At 54.9% G+C, this 19,595-nt stretch overlaps 1 protein-coding gene and 1 long non-coding RNA gene across 8 annotated transcripts; one reads left to right on the top strand and one right to left on the bottom strand.

Annotated features, from left to right (window-relative positions):
• Positions 1–3,079: 3,079 nt before the first annotated feature.
• On the bottom strand, positions 3,080–11,874 carry LOC149911704 (zinc finger CCCH domain-containing protein 11A-like). Of its 5 annotated transcripts, XR_016462952.1 has the most exons (9): positions 10,830–11,589; positions 6,157–10,362; positions 5,745–5,868; positions 5,258–5,320; positions 4,925–5,011; positions 4,319–4,633; positions 4,169–4,218; positions 3,915–3,988; positions 3,401–3,457 (listed from the first exon to the last, which is right to left on the bottom strand). XR_016462952.1 is itself a non-coding variant. In XM_090133337.1 (8 exons), the coding sequence occupies exons 2-8, from the start codon at positions 6,208–6,210 to the stop codon at positions 3,401–3,403; spliced, it is 774 nt and encodes a 257-aa protein (XP_089989463.1). In that variant the 5' UTR covers positions 6,211–10,362; positions 11,126–11,874; the 3' UTR covers positions 3,080–3,400. The 5 variants fall into 5 exon arrangements, 4 of the variants coding, with proteins under 4 accessions (XP_089989463.1, XP_089989464.1, XP_089989466.1 ...); XM_090133337.1 differs by lacking the exon at positions 4,169–4,218 and having other exon boundaries at positions 3,080–3,457; positions 11,126–11,874; XM_090133338.1 differs by lacking the exon at positions 4,169–4,218 and having other exon boundaries at positions 3,080–3,457; positions 11,460–11,874.
• A 903-nt stretch (positions 11,875–12,777) lies between these two features.
• LOC149911703 (uncharacterized) lies at positions 12,778–19,542 on the top strand. Of its 3 annotated transcripts, XR_016462950.1 has the most exons (4): positions 12,778–13,385; positions 18,551–18,598; positions 18,713–18,802; positions 19,056–19,542. It is a non-coding gene; the product is annotated as an uncharacterized LOC149911703 (long non-coding RNA). The 3 variants fall into 3 exon arrangements; XR_016462949.1 differs by lacking the exon at positions 18,551–18,598 and having other exon boundaries at positions 12,785–13,385; XR_016462948.1 differs by lacking the exon at positions 12,778–13,385 and having other exon boundaries at positions 18,177–18,598.
• The last annotated feature ends 53 nt before the right edge of the window (positions 19,543–19,595 follow it).

Genomic DNA, 19,595 nt, shown 5'->3' with positions numbered 1-19,595 from the left:
ATGGTTCCCATAACTGGAATACCACCATTGAGGGCTATCAGCTCTTTAGAAGAGAGAGGCTAGGTAGGAAGGGTGGGGGAGTAGCCCTCTATGTCCAAGAGTGGATAGACTGTGAGGAGCTTCCTCTGAGAAACAGTCATGATCAGGTTGAGAGCCTGTGGGTTAGAATTAGGAATGGGTCTAACAAAGGCCAGCTGGTGATAGGAGTATACTATAGGCCACCTGATCAAGGGGAGACTGTTGACGAGGCTTTCTTGCTTCAGATGCGGGAGGCTTCGTGCTCACGGGCTCTTGTCCTGATGGGGGACTTCAACCATCCGGATATCTCCTGGATAGATCACATGGCGAGTTGCAAGAGGTCCAGGAGGCTCCTGGAATGTGTTGGTGATAACTTTCTGGTCCAGGTGTTGGACAGACCGACCAGAGGTGAAGCGCTGCTGGACCTGCTGCTCACCAATGTGGAGGAAATAATTAATGGTGTTAAGGTTGGAGGCAGCCTGGGTTGCAGTGACCACGCTCTGGTTGAGTTTGTGATCTCGAGAACTGTGGGCCTGGTGAAGAGTGGCATCAGGACCCTGAACTTTGGGAGAGCAAACTTTAAGCTGTTCAATGGACTGTTGGCCGAGATCCCCTGGGATGCTCTCTTTAAAAACAAAAATGCTGAAGAGAGCTGGTTACTCTTCAAGGACGCCTTCCTAAGAGCGCAAGAACTCTCTGTCCCACTGAACAAGAAAGCGGGCAGAGGAGGGAGGATGCCGGCGTTGCTCAGTAAGGACCTGCTGAGGGAGCTGAGGGCGAAGAAAGGTGTGTACAAACTCTGGAAACAAGGACGTGCCACCTGGGAAGAATACAGGGATGTTGTCCGGACTTGCAGATGTGGGATCAGGAAAGCCAAGGCGCAGGTGGAACTGAACTTGGCGAGGGACGTGAAAAACAACAGGAAGACTTTCTATAGGTACATTAGCCAGAAGAGACAGGCCAAAGCGAGTGTACCTCCTTTGGTAAATGTAAAAGGAGAACTGGTTTCAACAGACGAAGAGAAGGCCGAGGTACTGAATGAGTTCTTTGCCTCGGTCTTCACTTGCAGCCAGGACTCCAGTACTCCTTCCGTCCCTGAGCCCTGCATCCCTACACCTCTGGGTGGGGACTGGGGTGGTAAATCCCCCCCCGCTGTGAGGACAGAGCAGGTCCGAGACCGCCTCATGAGATTGAATGTGTACAAGTCTATGGGGCCGGATGGCGTGCATCCCAGGGTTCTGAAGGAGCTGGCTGAGGTGGTTGCCGAGCCGCTCTCCATCATATTTGAGAAGTCGTGGCTGTCTGGTGTGGTCCCAGATGACTGGAGGAAGGGTCACGTCACTCCCATTTACAAGAAAGGGAGCAAGGAGGACCCCGGGAACTACAGGCCAGTGAGTCTCACCTCTGTGCCTGGGAAGATCATGGAACAGATCATCCTGGATGACATGCTTGATCACATGAGGAAAGGGCGTGTGATCCGTGACAGCCAGCACGGCTTCACCAGAGGAAGGTCATGCTTGGCCAGTCTGGTGGCCTTTTATGATGGAGTGACGGCATCGGTGGACAAGGGAAAGGCGACCGATGTCATTTACCTGGACTTGAGCAAGGCCTTTGACATGGTCCCCCACCACATCCTTCTCTCCAAACTGGAGGGATGTGGATTTGATGGGTGGACCACTCGATGGATAAGAAACTGGTTGAAAGGCCGCAGACAGAGGGTGGTCATCAATGGCTCCATGTCCAGGTGGAGGCCGGTAACGAGCGGCGTCCCCCAGGGGTCTGTCTTGGGATCGGTGCTCTTTAACATCTTTATCAATGACATCGATGACGGAATCGAGTGCACCCTCAGCAAGTTTGCTGACGACACCAAGCTGAGTGGTGTGGTTGACACGGTTGAAGGACAGGATGCCATTCAGAGGGACCTCGAGAGGCTAGAAAGGTGGGCCCGGGTGAACCTGATGAGGTTCAACACGGCAAAGTGCAGAGTTTTGCACTTGGGCCGGAGGAATCCCAAGCATCCCTACAGATTGGAAGGAGAGGTCCTTGAGAGCAGCCCCGTGGAGAAGGACCTGGGGGTCTTGATAGATGAAAAACTTAACATGAGCCAGCAGTGTGCCCTTGTGGCTCGGAAGGCAAATGGTATCCTGGGCTCCATCAGAAGAGGGGTGGCCAGCAGGGACAGAGAGGTGATTGTTCCCCTCTACTCTGCTCTTGTGAGGCCCCATCTGGAATACTGCGTCCAGGTCTGGAGCCCCCAGTACAAGAAAGACAGGGAGCTGTTGGAGAGGGTCCAGAGGAGGGCCACGAAGATGATCAGGGGACTGGAGCACCTCCCCTACGAGGACAGGCTGAAAGAGCTGGGCTTGTTCAGCCTGGAGAAAAGAAGGCTGCGGGGTGACCTCATTGCAGCCTTTCAGTACCTAAAGGGAGCCTACAAAGAGGAGGGGAATCAACTCTTTGAAAGGGTGAGTGACAGCAGGACAAGGGGAAATGGTTTTAAGCTGAGGGAAGGGAGATTTAGGTTGGACATCAGGGGGAAATTCTTTACAGAGAGAGTGGTGAGGTACTGGAACATGCTGCCCAGGGAGGTTGTGGATGCCCCGTCCCTGGAGGTGTTCAAAGCCAGATTGGATGGGGCCCTGGGCAGTCTGGTCTAGCATTAGGTGGAATGGTTGGTGGCCCTGCGTGTGGCAGGGGGGTTGGAGATTCATGATCCTTGAGGTCCCTTCCAACCCTGGCAATTCTGTGATTCTGTGATTCTGTGAAATCGCTAAATGGTGCTGCAAAAGAAGGCTGCAACAAGGGGCACAGCAATGGAGGGGTTGTGCACGAAGGAAGCAAAGCCTCATGCAAACTGGAGGGCTACGGGGGGTGGCACGCTACTGGGGCCAAAGCAATGGGGGGGCGGGGTGGGGAAGGGGAAGCAGGAATGGGATCTGGTGGGGGGAGGAGGAGGAAAGCCATGTGGCTGAAGTGTGCAAGATGGGATGGTGCGTTTGCATGGCAGGTGGAAGGGTGGTGGGCTGCACACGTGTGTGTGGCGCAGGGGGTGGAGCAGAGTGCAGTGGCCAAGTCCTCCCTAGGCAACGTCAGGTGTCAGCAACAGCAGGAGAACCTCCAAGTTCCACTGCCTCCAAGAAGAACAATGCCAGGATGGCAGCTTGGTGGTCCGAAGCTGCATAGTTTCTACTCTGGACCAGCAGTAGTGCAGCAGCTCATGGAATGCCACTGGACAAATCAGGCCATGCGCTCTTTGTCAATCTCTAATTGTGACTATTTTTTATTGACTACAACCAAACATGGAGTGCCAAGTTGGGTGGCACTCAGAACGCTGCCCTGTAACTCTGCGTGCTGCAGCCGCTGCCTTCTGATGCTCTTCCTCTCAGTCCTTCAGCTGCAGCTTCTGCATCATCTCCACAAGGGTGTTCATTGCGGATGACTGGAAAGAAATAAGGCAAGTATAGAGATAGGACAGAAACAATCTAGGGCGATCTCATTAAGAAAGTCTGATCAGTAAACCTTCCAGAACGGCCCCATGCAGCCCAGCACGTTCCTGCCATTCAGGTCACTGACATTCCTTCCCATAACACGCTGCCTATGGTAAGATTCATGCTCTGCTGGGGGAATGAGGTCCCAAAGGTCGCAGTGCCCGACATGGCAAGGCTCTTTATCACAGAAAAACCCTCCAGCCGTTACCAACAGTGTCCTTCTCAAGCCAGAGGAAGGCATCCAAGCTCCCCTAGGCAGCTGTCACTGACAGTGTGATTTCCTTAAACATACAGCTGGGTGTTTTTCTATTACATTGCTTGCCTTGGGATTCTGCAATATCTTTCATGTCTGACAGGCAGAGGCACTGAGAACAACAAGAGCCGTGTCTGTGCTCACCAAGGACTCACCTCTGCACGTGCAGCGGCAGCTCTCAGAGAAGCCTTCTTCAATTCCACTCTTCTCTCTTTTCGTTGTCTTCTTGCTATAAAGCAAGAATAAAACTGAATTCGTTCTGTCAGCAGCAAAACTGCAGAAACATGGGTACCATAAAAACAGATGGCAGAAAAAAGACAAAGGAAATTGGAAGCCTCTCAGTGAATGACATTTCCAGTGGAAAGGTGCAGAAGACTACCATGGAGTTAATGGAGTCGGGGTTACATACTGTGGCACCTCACTGCCTTTGGACTTTGTAGGCTTCAACTCTTTTCCCCTCTGCAGAGAAGGAAAAAGCAAAGCAAACCCTATGCAACTTCAGTGTGCTTGATAAGGGCAGCACCTACCCTACAGGGTGGGTACCACAGCACCTTCTTACCTCTTAGCTTGGAGCTCCGTGCTGCAGCAGGCCCAGGCTGTGCTGCTGGAGCCGGCACGCTGTCTCCGCTCTGACCCCTCGCTCTTTTGGTAGCAGGCAACTGCGCTGCTGTTTGCTGCTCTTCTTCCAAGCCCTTGCGTTTACATTCAGCCAGGGACTTGGAGACAGAGCGGGGGCACGCTGCAGGGGAAGGTCTTCTCCCTGAGCTGGGACCTGCTGTTGTAGGAAGCCCTCCAGCCTGGAGATGAGCTCTCTCAGAAAGGACTTCCTGCACCACTTTCGTGTAGATCTTTCCATTGGGCTCAGCACCTATCTCTGGCAAGAAAGAAGAAGCAAGAAGATATAACAAGAGTCCAATACTACTTTCGGTCTGCAAAATGGGTCACAATGCTAGCACATCTCATCTGCAGTGTTCACAGTCACGGATCTTAGGATCGTGGATGAACTGTGGGTTTGTATTTCAAATCAGCACAGGAAAGGTAACTATAAGTCCCGGGGATTAAGACCCCAAGCAACACGCAGTGAGAACAGTCCCAGGAAGAACAGACAGAAAGCCTAGTTAGAAAGACAGTGCACCAAACCCAGATGCCTGTTGTGCGTCTGTACCTCTCTTGGGTGCCATGTCATGGTCTGTAGCTTCCCCCTGCCTTTCTGCAAGGCTGCGCTTCAGAGGAAGGCCACTGGCATCAGCTTCTGACAGAAAGGAAACAAGAAAGACATGAAGAGCATCTCTTTGGAGGAAGACTTTAGCACAGTCAGACACAAATTTCTGGTCTTCAAGCATAGTTTCTTCCATTTGCCTTTCTGCTGATTCAACACTGTGCCATTTCTGCAGTCAACACAGATCTGCAGTGTCCTTTCCTCTCCATCACACACAGCCCTGCATGCAGCCCTATTTAGAGGCAGGTACCCACACCACAGCTCACAAGAGCTGCTTACCTGCGGAGGCTTTCCGCTTCCCCCCTTGCCCAGCACCATTCCACAGACGCGCAGGCTCCGTCCCTACAACAAAATACAATTTGCTGATTTAACAGAAACCAGTAGCCTGTAGAAGTATTGTCCTGTCAGACCAAATCCATCCATAAAACAACAAAAAACCAAAAGTCTCATTCTTGCTCAGATGACAGCAGAAGAACCCCAGCCTCCCTGACAGCTCTACATTTGACAGAGCAGAGGTGCATCACCAAACAAAACACTATCAGGTGCAAAAGTTGAGACACATTTTGTGGCTCTAAAAGGAATTCACTCGACTCTAAGCATTTATATGCAGACTTCTGCCTCACTGCTGCCACCAACTGCCGCTGTCGGTCTCTCCAACACTTCCACAGTGGCTTATTTGACATCCCCTGCAGCACTACACCCACTCAGAAGTAATACTCAAAATTCATTCCTCCATCCTTCATAACAGAGGCCTCAAGAAACTCACTTTTGCGTGGCAGTAAGGACGCTCTGTTCCCATCGCGTCCCTCTGCGCGCTGCAAGATGCGGTTGGATCTCCGGCAGCCTGCTGGCTGCTGCTCCCAAACACAGGGAACCGCGCCGCGCTGCTTCTGGGGAGAGAAAGGAAGAAACGTCAGTGGGAACGGGCAGCCAAGGTTTGCAGAGAGGTTCCAGATTGTGCCAGAGATAGATTATCAGAGTGCTGAGAGATTAATTATCACTAAGGGAAAATACAGCCTAAGCCATGTCCACGTCATTAGCCCAGACTGTCAGCAGGGAGCGCAAAATCCAAGTGGTTTTTGAGGTGACAAAGGACCAGTAGGGCTCCTCCTGCTCCACCCCTTCCCTTAAACATGGGAAAAAGAAAGAAACATCAAGCAAAGGAAACCCAGCCATACTTTTCCTCTCACAGAGCAGGAATTAGAACCACGGTCATCTCCTTGCTGAGCCATGATGGCTGAAGTGTCAGAGGAAGACTTGCAAGGTCTGAGGGTTCTCTCCACAGGAACCTCCTTCGCTCTTAGAAGGAGCTGGCTTCACTCGTTCTTCAACTGCCTTGATCTCCTAGATCCAAATTTTAGGAAATCAACACCAGGGTCACCCAGTGGGGTGAATGGGGTTAACTGAATGGGGGTTAATTGAAGTAAAGCAACAGAGAAGTGAACATGACTCTTATGCAGCCCAATAAAAACTCAATATGGCCTCGTTGTGGTCAGTAGAGTCCCAGAGGAACTAGTAGGAACTGGGAGGAGTGCACACCAGTATAGACCAGAAAAGTCCAGTATGGCTAAGTAAAAACCAGTAAGGACCAGTATGGCCTCAGAGTGGTCAATGGAGTCCTATAGGAATCAGTAGAAACCAATAGGAAGGCACATCTGTGTGCCCTGGGGCCGGAGCTGGCCTGTGCCTCTGGCTTTGGGCCCCAGGGCTGGTGCCGGCCTCTCGGGCTGCAGATGTGGCTTTAGGCCCTTGGCCTGGTTCCGGCCTCTCGGGCTGTGGCTGCACCTTCAGGCCCCGGGGCCGGCGTAGGCCTTTGTGGCTGTGGTTTAGACCCGAAGCTGGTGCTGGCCTCTTGTGCCTGGCTTTAGGCCCTGGAGCCGGTGTCAGCCTTTCAGGCTGTGGATTGAAGTCCTGGGGACAGTGCCGGCTTCTCCAGCTTCGGCTTTAGGCCACAGCAGTGGTGCCAGCCTCTCTGGCTGTGGTTGTGGCTTTAGGACCTGGGGCCAGTGCAGGCCTCTCCAGCTGTGGCTTTGTCTTTAGGCCCTTGGCCTGGTTCCGGCTTCTCTGGCTGTGCTTCAGGCGCAGGGGCTGGTGCCGACCTTTCAGGATTTGGCTTTAGGCTCCACATCTGGTGCCAGCCTGTTCGGCTGTAGATGTGGCTTTAAGCCCCATCTGGTCTGGTGCTGGCCTCTGTGGCTATAACTGTGGCATTATGGCCCAGGGCTGGTGCTGGGCTCTCTGGCTGGAGCTTCAGACTTCAGGGCCAGCGCAGACCTCTCTGGCTGTGGCTTTATACCCCAGGACTTGTGCCAGCCTCTCTGGCTGGGGCTGTGGCTTTATGCCCCAGAGTTGGTGCTGGCCGCTCTGGCTGTGGCTTCAGGTCCTGTGGCCACTGCCAGTCTCTCTGGCTCTGTTTTTAGGCCTCAGGGCCAGTCCTGGCTTCTCTAGCAGCATCTTTAGGCCCCAGGACGTGTGTCAGCCTCTCTAACTGGACTGTGGCTTTAAGCATTTGGACTGGAAAGCACTCCATGGCCAGGCGCTGCTCAAATACTGGGCCTCCATTTCCTCCTGGGCATCCACATGTGCTCTGAGTCTCCTGCAGCTTTCTGCAGGGTTTGCAGCTTCCTGCTGAGGAGCTCCTTGTGTTCTTCTGCAACTGCCCCCCAACATCACTACTGCCTCCCCTGGTACCGTACTGGGAGATGCTTCAGAGTCCATTAGCCTGCACTTCCTTCCTCCCATCAGCAGCTGCTCCTACACAAACCTTCATTCACACTGGGATGCCGTCCACTTCTAGCACCAGCTGACCTGCAAGACAGAGGATTAGCACAAATGCAGAAGCCCAAGGCTGTGCCACCACCATGTGCTGCAGCCTTGGGAAGTCAGCTGCAACTGCAAACTTTGTTAAAATTAAAACAGGCACCGTAAATTAAGCATGACTTCTGAACTGAAGTAATTGCCACAATCAGAAATAAATACTGAAATCGCTTACTTAACTGTAGGTGGTTACTTTTGAATTCTTTTGTTTTGGGGAAAATATGAACTTGGAATTGAAGGATACAAGAAAAATGAGGAGCACATGGCAACTCAGGCAAACTGAGCAGTGCAGGGAAGATTGTTGCATTTCTTCTTCTCCTGTCCCAGAAATGAATTTTCCTAGCTTAAAATGAAAAGAGAAGAAGAGCCTGACATAGAGTAGACACAATACAGTCTCACATCACAGGTAGAAACTGGAGAGCTCTTGTGGCACAAAGCTCAGGACTGTAGAAATTAAGGTTGCCTCTAAGCTTTAAAAGAAGATGAAAGACAAGGTTAAATGCAAAACATTAGCAATTCCTGCAGAGCACATCACACAGCTGTAGGCACCACCTGAGAGGTAACAGTCAGGTGAGAAAGGAAAACCTTACTATGTGAACACAGGGACAAGCTACTCTCTTCTTCTGGGCCTTTGTTCCCAGTGAGGATTTCCCTCAAGAGCGCTGCTCAAGCTGCTGCTGTCTCCAGCTGTTGGTCACTTCTACCTGCTGGACGCTGTGCCCACAGGTCATTCTGCTTTGGGCAAAGCCTGCTGGATTAACTCCAAACCAAGGTCACAGGCCACGTTAATCCAGCTGGTTTATCTGAAAGGGCTCAGAAGCCATGCATGGGATCCTTTCTGCTGGTGGTTCTTTCCAGGCAAGAACCTCCGCTCTCAGATCAACAGCCAAGAGCTGGAAGGCAGAAAAAGCTTTCCAATCCCCATGGATGTGGCTGTCTGCAAAGACAACAGCTGCCTACTCTTCAGCAGGGTGATGCCCACCCAGCAAAGCACTCAGCCAGCAGATGCCTTTCCTTACACTGACAGAACTGTCCCACATTTGTGCAGTCCTTGGCATTGCATTTCCAATCCAAGTTCACATATACCTCAACCATTCCTGCTGTGTTAGTTTACTTGGATCCCCAGTTGGGGCTGCAGCTCAAGAGGTCAACGCAACAGAAATAACACAACATGCAACTGGAAAACACATCTCAAAGCCGAGAAGAGCCAACTCTCTGACCTTGGGCACAACTGGGCACCAAGAGCCAGGCCTTGCAAACTTGGCTGATCTGAGCATGCGGGAGGGGGCTGGCAATCAGACCAGGAGTCTCCATTTCAATTGCAGTTCCATGTAGAGAAGAACACCAAACAGTAACAGGTGTGAATGAATTCATTCAAAAGCTGCACAATGAGTTTGTTCTTTACTAAAAAAAGCATGCATTCCAAGTCAAAAAGTAACCGCGGGAGTTGATATCAATGGAAGCTGTTCTTATTCCTACACCTCATCCTCTTACCACAACTTTCCTTGCCTCATCCCTTACCCCTGCTCCTGGAAAATGCCCACAGACTTAAAGTCAACTCTCAAATCCATAGGACTCCCTTCACATTACTCCATTAATAAAAGATTGCAGACTTGTTTCATGCACTCAAACTGATCGAGCAGCGGTATCACCATCACTCGTAACACACGGAAGCATCCAAACCCTGAGGATTTTTTTCCCCTCCACCACCAGGTTCTTCTTAGCACACAAGACTTCTCTTGCTCCTATCAAACAACAGCCAGCAGTACAAAGCAAGCAGCCACCGAGGACTTTAAAAACAAAGCCTGATCCACATAGCACATCTGAACCTCACAAGAGGCCGACTGTAGGCAGACCTGGAGGGGTGACAAAGGACAGCAAGAGGCTCAGTGACAGCATGGTGACAACGCAGGGCTTGCGGGGCCGGATGACAGTCGAGTCCCACCCTCTGTGTGGTGCTCAGTGTACAGGGAATAGTGTCATCCAAGAGATGGTGACACACAAGTGATGGTGACACCAGATGATGATAACAACAGTGACAGCCAGGGATGGGGACACTGCGTCATGGCTGTTCCACATCGAGGTCACCTTGTGTCATGGTGTCACCTGAAGACAGTGACACTCAGTGACACCCAATGGCATCCAGTGAAGGTGACACCCAATGATAGTACCACCAACGATGATACCACCAACCCCATGTCACACCCCATGTGTCCCCCAACTGTCCCCAGCTCCCTCCCTGTAATCCTCCTCGTCACCTCTTCAATGAGGATGTCACCATGCTGCAGTTGTGCCACCAAGGCAGGGGGGACAGCTTCGGACAGTCATGGACAGCCAGGGTGACAGCGTCACCAGGCTCCAGGAGCTGTAGGATGCTGATGGGGCTCTCGAGGTAGACGGGTTGGTATGGCCCCAGGTTCCACGGTTACAGTGACAGTGAGAACTTCGGGGACAGGTGGTTGTCCCGGTGCTGACACTGCTGACGGTTGTCCTGGTGTCACCTGGTGGCCTGTGGGGAGTTGTTTCTGTGGAGCTTTGCACGGAGATTTGGCGAGAACCATCCATTTCTGAAAGGAAGTGGCGAAAAAATACAACAAAATTGACATAGTATTTATTTTAATGGAAACAGATATTTTTGGGGACGATCCCATGGGGACAAAGCAGCATAAGAACGTGTCACTATGTGAGGTTGTCCTCAAAATCCCCATTCGAGAACTCTGGAACACTCCAGGAAACCCTGGGCACCCTCTGCTCACCCCAACAAACCCTCTGGGACATCTCCAGACCCTTCTGGATGAGTCCAGGATCCACTAGACACCCCAAGACACTTCAGGAACATTTCCAGACCCTTCCAGAAGACTACAGGACCATCTGAACGCACCTGAGGATGCCCCCAAAGCGTGTTCCAAGAAGGGCAACACAGCTGGTGAGGGGTCTGGAGCACAGGCCTGATGGGTGGGGGATGAAGGAGCTGGGAGTGTTCATTGTGGAGAAGAGGAGGCTCAGGGCAGACCTTATTGCTCTCTATAACTACCTGAAGGGAGGCTGTAGTGAGCTGGGCTTCGGCCTCTTCTCTCGTGTAACTGGTGACAGAACTAGAGGGAATGCTTCAAGCTGCACCAGGGGAGATTTAGGCTGGACATTAGGAAATACTACTTCTCTCAAAGAGTGGTCAGGCAGTGGAATGGGCTGCCCAGAGAGGTGGTAGAGTCACCAACCCTGGAGGTGTTCAAGGAACGTTCGGATTTCGTGTTGAGGGATATGGTTTAGTGAGAACTATTGGTGATAGGTGGACAGTTGGACTGGATGATCTTGTAGGTCTTCTCTAACCTTGGTTTTTCTGTGATCTTCTGTGATCTTCCCAGTCCCCAGTCCTGCCCTGTGCTGGTGTTCTGCAACAAACAGCAGTCCAACACACTGTGTCCCTGTAGAATCACAGAATCGCTCACGTTGGAAAAGACCTTCAAGAGCATCGAGTCCAACCACAACCTGAAGTACCCCAACTCTAACAACCCTCCTCTAAATCATGTCCCGGAGCACCACATCCAAACGGTTTTTAAACACGTTTGGGGATGGTGACTCAACCACCTCCCTGGGCAGCCCATTCCAGTGCTTAAGAACCTTCCTGTAGAGAAGTTTGTCCTGATATCCAACCTAAACTTACCCCATGTCTGTGTGTTCTGTGGAACCCCACAGATGTGACAGTGGAGTCTGGTTCTGCACTGGCTTCTCAAAGAAAACCAGCGCACGGTATCAGGAGCGGAGGAGGAAGCAGATGATTCTGCCACTGATGCTGTCATTGCGCGTCCCCCCCCAGGACTCCCACAGCTTCCTCTCCCCAGCCCCGCTCAGCTCCTCACGGGCTGCAGACGCTGCTGAGGCTCTCGCACTCCACGGCCGTCATCTTCTTCTTGTGCTGCCGGACCGCTCCCTGCAGGGCTGCGCTGAGTTCCTGCCGCTGCAGCCAGAACCGCAGCTCCCGTGCTGACGGATGGAGGAGCTCCGTGCCGGCACCCACAGCACGTGGTCCCCGGGCTGCCGGTGGCACGGCAGGATGCTCCCCTCCCTGTCTCCCATCGCCCCTCAGCTACGGCATCCTCCTATAATCTGCCTAAGGACCCTGCAGAGGACTACAGACAGGCCGATCGATGGCTGATGCCAGCGGCACGAGGTTCAACATCACTCAATGCCGGGTCCCGCACTTTGTTCACAACAAGCCCAGGCACCGCTGCAGGCTTGGGGCAGAGCGGCCGGAAGGCCGCGTGGAGGAAAAGGCTCTGGAGCTGCGGGCCGACGCTCGGCTGAACGCGAGCCAGCAGCGCGCCTTGTGCAGGCGGCCGAGAAGCCCGCTTTACCGGCAGCAGCGAAGGCAGCAGGAGCAGGAGGCGATCGCCCCGCGCTCAGCCCCGCCCCGCACAGCGCCGGCCTCGGGCCGGCACCGCGACCGCCTGGAGCGGAACGTCAAGGTGCCCCGGAGCCGCTCGTCTCCAGCGGGTTCCCCACGCCACCGCCGGGCCGCGCCGCCCGCCCGGACGCCCCGCTCCCCCACCTGCCGGCGGCCGCCAGCCCGCGCTCGCCGCTCTCCCGGAAGGCCCGCACGGAGCGGGACGGGGCGGCGCGGGCCCGGCCCCGCTGAGGTCCCCCACATCCCCGCCCTTCTCCTCCCGCAGCCGCAGCCGGGGCCCGGAAGCGGAGCGGGCGCACGACGGCAGGCATCGCGAGGGCAGCGGGGCCGGGGCCACGGGGACGCGCGCGGTGATGTCGCAATGACGGCGCGCCCGCGGACAGAAAGGACCCCGCGCGGAGCGCCCGCCCCGTTCGGCGCACCGACCAATGGCAGAGCGGAGGAGGCGGGGCCGAGCGCGGGCTCTCCGCCAATGGCGGCTGCGGACGCGGGGCCACCGCCATGGAGATGCTGATGGCGACGGCGGGATGGAGGAGCCGCGGGGCTCCGCGCGGGGAAAGCGGCGGTTCGCCGCCCCGCGTCCCCGCCGCCGCCCTCCCCGTGCCTCAGGGACGCCGGGCGGTCAGGGGAAGGCGGCGCGGGGGCACGTTCGTCCCCCGTCAGAATCCGGCTGCCCTCGGAGGAGGAACCGAGCCGTCCTCCGTCGTTGCGGCGAGGCGCTGCCCGGCTGCGAGAAGCGGCGGCTGACCGCGAGAGGCGGGACCCGCCCGGTGTCCGGGAGCGGCTCCTGGCTGAGCCGAGCAGCCCCGGAAGAGAGGGAGCGATCGCGCGGATCGAGGCGCGTTCGAGCCCGGCACGGAGTCCGGCCAGCGCCTTCGCTCCTCGTTCGGCTCCATTCATCGGCAGCGCTGTGCTGAGCTGCTGCCCCGCAGCTGCAGTCTCCAAGCGCCGTTTTCCATCTGATGCCGTGGAGACGGTGCGCCCTCCCTCATTGCAGCCATCCTCGTGACGACAGCGCATGCGTGATGGCGTCCCCATGGCGACAGCGCTTCAGCGCGTGCGCCGCGCCGTCGCTGTGGCGCCGCGCCGTCCCCGCTGAGTGACGTCATCAGCCCCGCGACTGAGGAGGAGGCGGAAGTGGGGCGGGACACCCCGGGGCTCCGAGCGCCGCCTCAGCTTCTACAGGTGGGTGTTCCGGGGGGGGCCCCGGGGTTAAGGGGGCTGGGGGCCACGTGCCGCTCTGCGTTGGCCCCGCGGGGTCTCTGTGGCGCTCGGGGCTTCCGCTCGGCGGGGGCAGCTGCCCTGTGTTTCCCCGCCTCCCCCACCCCGTGTATTTCACTGCCCTCCTCCCCTCCCCCTGCCACTGGTCGCCCACAACCTCCCCCGTCGCTCTGTGTGACCCCCGGGGTTGCGCCTCCCCTCCCCTTTTTCCCCTTTCAGTTCCTCCATTCTGATCACTGTAGTCCTCTTCCACCCCTCCTGTCTGTGCCTCCCCCGTTCTGACCCCCGGGGTCCACCTGCCTGCCCCCTCCCCCTCCCGATCCCTCATTGCCACCTGAGCTCAGGTGCCTCACCAACTGCCCCAGTACTTTACCATCACCCAGACCCGCAGTCACTGCGGAGCCCCGTTTGCAATGAGGATCTGGAGAACCTCTCCCAGCCATGGGCAAGTTGCACAGCAATGCATCCATCCCACGGTGAGGCGTCCAGAGCCGCTGCAAGCAGCTCCAGCCTTTCTCGCACGGAATAAACCAACGTACGGAGCGGTGCGGGGGGACAGCCGCTGCCCTCTTTCTCCTCGTGGCTTTCTCCCCGCAGCCTGGCCAGGGCTCAAGGGGAACGAAAGGAGTCGTGCTGTCAATCCTGCTCTAGCACGGGCCTCTTTAGCAAGACTGTCTGCCCAGCCCCTCTGCGTCGGGCTTCATCGGGTAACGAACACAGCAGCAAAGCCGCCCTCGGCTCCTCGGGGAGGGCCCGCCGTCCTCGTGGAAACGCAGCATGACAGCACGCGGGTTCCAGCAGCACCGGTGCTGTGACTTCCTCTGCCCGCCCTGGAGCCGCAGCCCGCGAGCTTTCCCGGCCTCGCACACTGAGCAGCCGAACCTGCCGTGCTGCACGCGGTCCCTCCGGGCAGAGGCCCGCCAGCTCTGAGCCTCGCCCGGCCGCCGCTTCAGCCGTGGGGAACGGCGGCACGCAGGCTGAGCCGGCCGCCATCGGCGCGGGGCGACGGCGAAGGCCCGGCCTCTCATTGGTCAGCGCCGGCGCCGCCCCGCCACCGGCCTCCCTCTCATTGGTCAGCGCCGGCGCCGCCGGCTCTCTTCTCGCTCCCCTTCCCTTCAGCTCCCTTGCGGCGTCTCTCCCCTGCCCCGTTCCCGTCCCCTGCCGTTACCTTGCAGCATCTCCCACCAGTTTCCTTCCCTTCCCCTCCCTTGCGGCGTTTCCCCCCAGTCCCCTTCCCTTCCCGCATCTCCCTCTGGTCTCCTTCCCTTCCCTTGCATCATCACCCCGGTTTCCTTCCCTTCTCTTCCCTTGCGGCATCTCATACCGGTCCCCTTCCCTTTCGTTCCAGCCTTTCCCCCTTGTCCCCTTCCCTTGTAATGTCTCACCCTGGTTTCCTTCTCTTCCCTTCCCATGTGGCAAATTCTCCCAGTCCCAATCCCATTCCCTTCTCTTCCCTTACACGATTTCCCCTGTCCCCCTCCCTTCCTATACGGCATTTCCCCACAGTTGCCTTCCCATGCCTTCCCTTCCCTTATGTCATCTCTCCCATTTCTATCCTTTCCCTTCCCTTCCCATGGGGTGTCTCCTCCTGGTCTCCTTTCTCTTCCATTACCTTGTGGCATCTCCCACCAGTTTCTTTCTCTTCCCTTCCCTTCCCGTTGCCCCTTGTGCAAGTCATGGAATCGTGCACCATTAAGTTTCATTATTACCATCAGAACACGCTGGATGTGAGAGTCACCTTTTTTGCCCCGTTAGTAGGCCATGACAGAATTGGATCTCCTCTGAAAGGACTCTGGGTTCCCACTGCTGCTGTGTGTGTGTCCCTGCATGGTCCCTGCTGGATCACAGAACCCACAGGGTAGGAGGAGAGAAGCTTCAGACGAGACAAGGGGCATCGAGGTCAGCTCCTGGACATCAAATCACGTGCCTCAGAGCGTATTCCTCCAGCATCTCTGGATGCTGCCTTCTGACTGAGAGAACCACCAGGGAGTGTGTCATCAGTGACAAAAAATACAAAATGAATGTCTTCTGGTATTGCTGGAATACAAAAAAAGCCAGAAGGGGCAAGACAAGAAGCGAGATGAGGTAAGGGGAGGCCAGAAGAGGATGGCAAAAGAGGTGAGGTGAGATGAGGGGATGCCAGAAGGAGAATCCAAAAGAGGTGAGACAAAAGGCTAGGGGAGACAAAGGGGGATGAGAAGGGGATGGGAGAAGGGGGTGCCAGAATGGGACACCAGAAGGGGGTCAATAAGAAGTGAGATGAGATGACACCAGATAGGGATTCCAGAAGGGGACACCAGATAGGGCAAGATGAAAGGTGAGATGTGATGAGGGGAGGACAGAAGGGGGCGCCAGAAGGGGCGAAACAAAAGGCAAGACAAGACAGGAGGTGAGGCGAGATGAGGGGACTCGAGAAGAGGAGTTGGCAGCAAGGCTAACCACCATGAGCCCAGGTCCTTTTTTCAGCCGTAGTTAATTAACTCTTGAATAACTTCCCAAATGCCCCTGGGCTTGGCAGAGTCCCCTGGCACAGGCTGAGCCTGGTTTGCAGCCAGCTCGTACTTCGGCCCCAGGGCATGGGAAGGAGCCGTGGATCAGGGGACAGGCACTGAGTGCTGGGAACCCAATGGCACCGAGCCCCAAGCACCAAATCAAGCATCTGGTACTTGCCTTCTGTCTTCCAGGACCACCTGGAGATGGTCCCTATATCAAGGATTTGTCCAAGTAGGTATGCCAGAGTCCTCTTAAGTCCTGTGAGGCACCAAGGTGAGAGACCGATCCCTTGGGGCCCTAGGAACATGACATCTGGGGACACTGAGAAGTGAGAGGCCAATGGGACATGGACAGTGGGGACATCATGGTGACACGGGGACATCGTGGTGACATGAGGACAGGGGGACACATAGAAGCAGGTGGGTGACAGGGACATCAGAATACAGGGCAACAAAGACACGCGTCCCTGGCAGTGTCCACTCAGCGCCCTTGTTGCCAAGCAGGAGATCGGGAGTGAATAAAAATCTGGCAGTGGCAGCTGGGTTTCCTTGTCATTTACTGCTGCAAAACCCAAAGACCATGACTTTTAGATCTTTGAAATCTCAGAATCGTGGGGTCTTAGACTCATAGAATGAACAAATCATGGAACCACAGAATCACAGTATCGTAGAACTATAAAGTCAAGGAGTCACTTGGGTGTGACAAGACCCCTACAGTCTCATCAGGAGACACGTCGTGTATTTTCTGCTCATAACCAACATCAGGAGTCACCACGTTACATCCAGAAATCTGCATCATGAATCTGAAACGGCAGTAGTGCTGCCTCTGTCCATGAGGACAATTTGTCCTTAGGACACGCAGTCAGGCAATCAAAAATTTGTGTTGGGGTTTGGAGTCACTGGGCTGTGTGCCTGAGTTTCAGCAGAACAAAAGGTGTCCTACTGGTTTTGTTCCCGTGATGGTCCAGCCTCCTGTCATGGCTTCAAAGAAAGTGACTCTTGTTTTATCCAGATGAAAAGAAATAATAAAACACTGATAAATGGCTCAGAACTGTAAATGGCTCAACGGTTCCTCAAGGAAAAGCGGTGTGCTAATTTTAAGTGTTATGTCTGGCAGAATGGATAGCTGGTCACGGCCTTGTGGGACGTTTCCCATAGATAAGAGAGCTGCTGTGCTCTGAAAAGATCACTTGAATGTCTGCTTTGGAAATTGCCCAGAGAGCAGTCAGCTGGAAGAGTTTCCTTTGGGCTGCTTCTGCTCTGCAGCGTTTGTCAGGGAGCTTATCAGTGCTGTGTGTTTTGCTGTATTTAAATACAGACTGACATCACACTTAGGTGAGGTGAAGACTGTTTTTAAGATAAAGGCAAAGCAGGTGGGTGATACTTGGTAGTAACTTCACATTAAAGGTTCCACTCAGGAAAACCCTCTTTGCTGGTTTGATGATATCTAAAAAGGAATCCTAAGTTCTTTGTGACTGTACAATGCTGAAACGTAAAGTGTGATGGGGTCCGAGGTTCTCAGGCTGCTCAGCCAGCAGCTGAGCATGGAATCATGGCTTCTTTTAACTTGGAAAAGACCTCTCAGGTCATCCAACCATTAACTCAGTGCTGCCAATTCCACCGCTAAACCCACAACCTGTGACATGTCACCATATCTGCATCATGTCACCCTGCTGGGCCCCGGGCTTGTGGTGCTGGGGAGTAGGTGCGGGGACAATGGCATGGCACATCCTTGGTTGGGCTTGATGTTCTTAGAAGTCTTCTCCAACTTAGTTCTTCTGGGATTCTAGGACAATAGGACTCTAGGATTCGGGCATGATATTAGGATTCCCCCCTTTGGGGCTCGGTGCCATTGGGTTCCCAGCACTTAGTGCCCTTCCCCTGATCCCTGGCTCCTTCCCATGCCCTGGAGCCAAGGTAGGGGCTGGCTGCATGCCAGGCTCAGCCTGTGCCAGGGGACTCTGCCAAGCCCAGGGGCATTTGGGAACGTGAGGGGGGTCCCAAGAGAATAAATGCAGCCCTGGCTTCTTGCAGCCTCACCCAGCTCCCAGCGTACAGTGGAAGATGAAAGCAGTTGCTGTCATCGTGCTCCTGCTCCTCGCCTCCATGTGCCTCCAGGCACAGGCTAGGGTGTGCAGACGGGTTCTTGGTAACGGGCTGGCTCGCAACCACTTTCTCCTTGGGTTCCCTTGCTTCCTGCTCTTTGGGTCCCCTCTGTCCCCTTGGTTTCCTCGCTTTGGGTTCCTTTGGTTCCTTCTCTTTGGGTCCCTGGGTTCACTTGGTTTCCTCTTTGTGAGTCCTATTGATTCCCTTTCTTTGGGTCTTCTTGGTTTCTTCTCTTTGGGTTTCCTCTTTAGGTCCCCTCTGTCCCCTCTCCTTGCATCCTCTCGGCCCCCCTTCTTGGGTCCCCTTGTTTCCTTCTTTGGATCTCCACCTTCTGGTCTCCACCCCCAGCCAATCCCCACATTCCAGGGACTCCAGATGACATGTGGAAGCAATTGGGTCTGTGGGAACCAGTAGGGATTTTCCCTTTAAGACCAAGGGGAGGCCATATGGGGTTGTTGCGAAGGCATCACCCGCTGCCATATGCTTTCCTATTAACTCCAACCCAAACTGTCCCTCATCCTCCTTCCTCAGCTCCTGGATGACTTCGAGGTGGGAGCAAGCGGAGCTTTTTATTTAGGAGTGAGTACTACGGTGCCCTCAGGAGGTGCCTCCCATTTGGGGAGCCCCAGGTCCTCAGTGGTTTTTGAGGAGGTTCTGGTGCCCACTGGGATCTCCTCATTTCTCCCACTGCAGCTTAAGTTGCTACGAGGAAAGCGGAACTCCCATTCCCTTCCCCCTCTGCTGGCGCTCCCAGATCCCGTGGTTGTGAATCTTCCTATCAAGGTGAGTGACACTGGGGGACCCCTGTATCCTGCAGGGTCCTGGGCTGTGGGGGGACCCCAAATCCCTCTGGACTGGGAGGTGTGGAGGAGATCAAAAAGGATCCAAGAAGAACAGTGCCATCCCTGTAAGGTGCAGGTGATCATCGTGGTACCATAAGGACCCCATAAGGTCACCCAAAGAACACAAAGGGTTCTGGTGCCATACAGACCAAATAAAGTGACCATAAGGTCACCGCCTGCACTTTGACTTTCAGGATGAAACACTGGTGCTGTCCCCACCATGTTCCATAAGGACTTGATCATCCCTGCATATCGCCACCAGATCTTTGAAAGAACACAGTCCGTTTTCCCATAAAGAAACACCAATAAACACCGCCAGCAAAGCTCCTGTGTCTGTGTGTCCCTCTATTCTTGCATCCATCAGTCCCTTTGTCCTTTTGTCCATGTGTACCCATTATCCCTGCAGTAACTCCATTATTCCACGATTCTGTGATATCCAGTGGGTTGAACACAGTACTGAAGTCGAGGAGATGGCACTGAGTGACGCTGGGGGGGACAGCCCACCAGAGGTAGCACCCAGTGTCCTCTGGAGCCCTCAGCACAATTTCTGACTCCTTTTGGTGCCGTTTGGATGCATTCTGTCCCTCCTGCACTCTCCCTGTGGGGCAGCTGCAGCCCCTGCCCTCTGCTTCCCTCTCCCTCCATCTCTTCTTCCCTCCATCCCTCCCTCCATTCTTCCTTCAATTCCTCCTCACTTGGCCTTGCCTTCTACCCGCCCTCCCAGCCAGTGGCAG

The sequence above is a fragment of the Phasianus colchicus genome, unplaced genomic scaffold (assembly GCF_987193195.1).
Source record: "Phasianus colchicus unplaced genomic scaffold, bPhaCol1.hap1.1 HAP1_SCAFFOLD_59, whole genome shotgun sequence".
Lineage (NCBI taxonomy): Eukaryota > Metazoa > Chordata > Aves > Galliformes > Phasianidae > Phasianus > Phasianus colchicus.
Note: the sequence above shows the minus strand (reverse complement) of the source record. Positions and strands in the feature narration are given on the sequence as shown.

What these genes read in the sequence shown, in the direction of transcription:
- LOC149911704 (XM_090133337.1), bottom strand. Translation starts at nt 6,210, where the DNA reads ATGGCTCAGCAAGGAGATGACCGTGGTTCTAATTCCTGCTCTGTGAGA. An exon ending in ACGGAGCTCCAAGCTAAGAG is followed by an intron (nt 3,989 to 4,318) that starts GTAAGAAGGTGC and finishes CTTGCTTTATAG; the next exon opens with CAAGAAGACAACGAAAAGAG. An exon ending in CTGCCGCTGCACGTGCAGAG is followed by an intron (nt 3,458 to 3,914) that starts GTGAGTCCTTGG and finishes ATTTCTTTCCAG; the next exon opens with TCATCCGCAATGAACACCCT.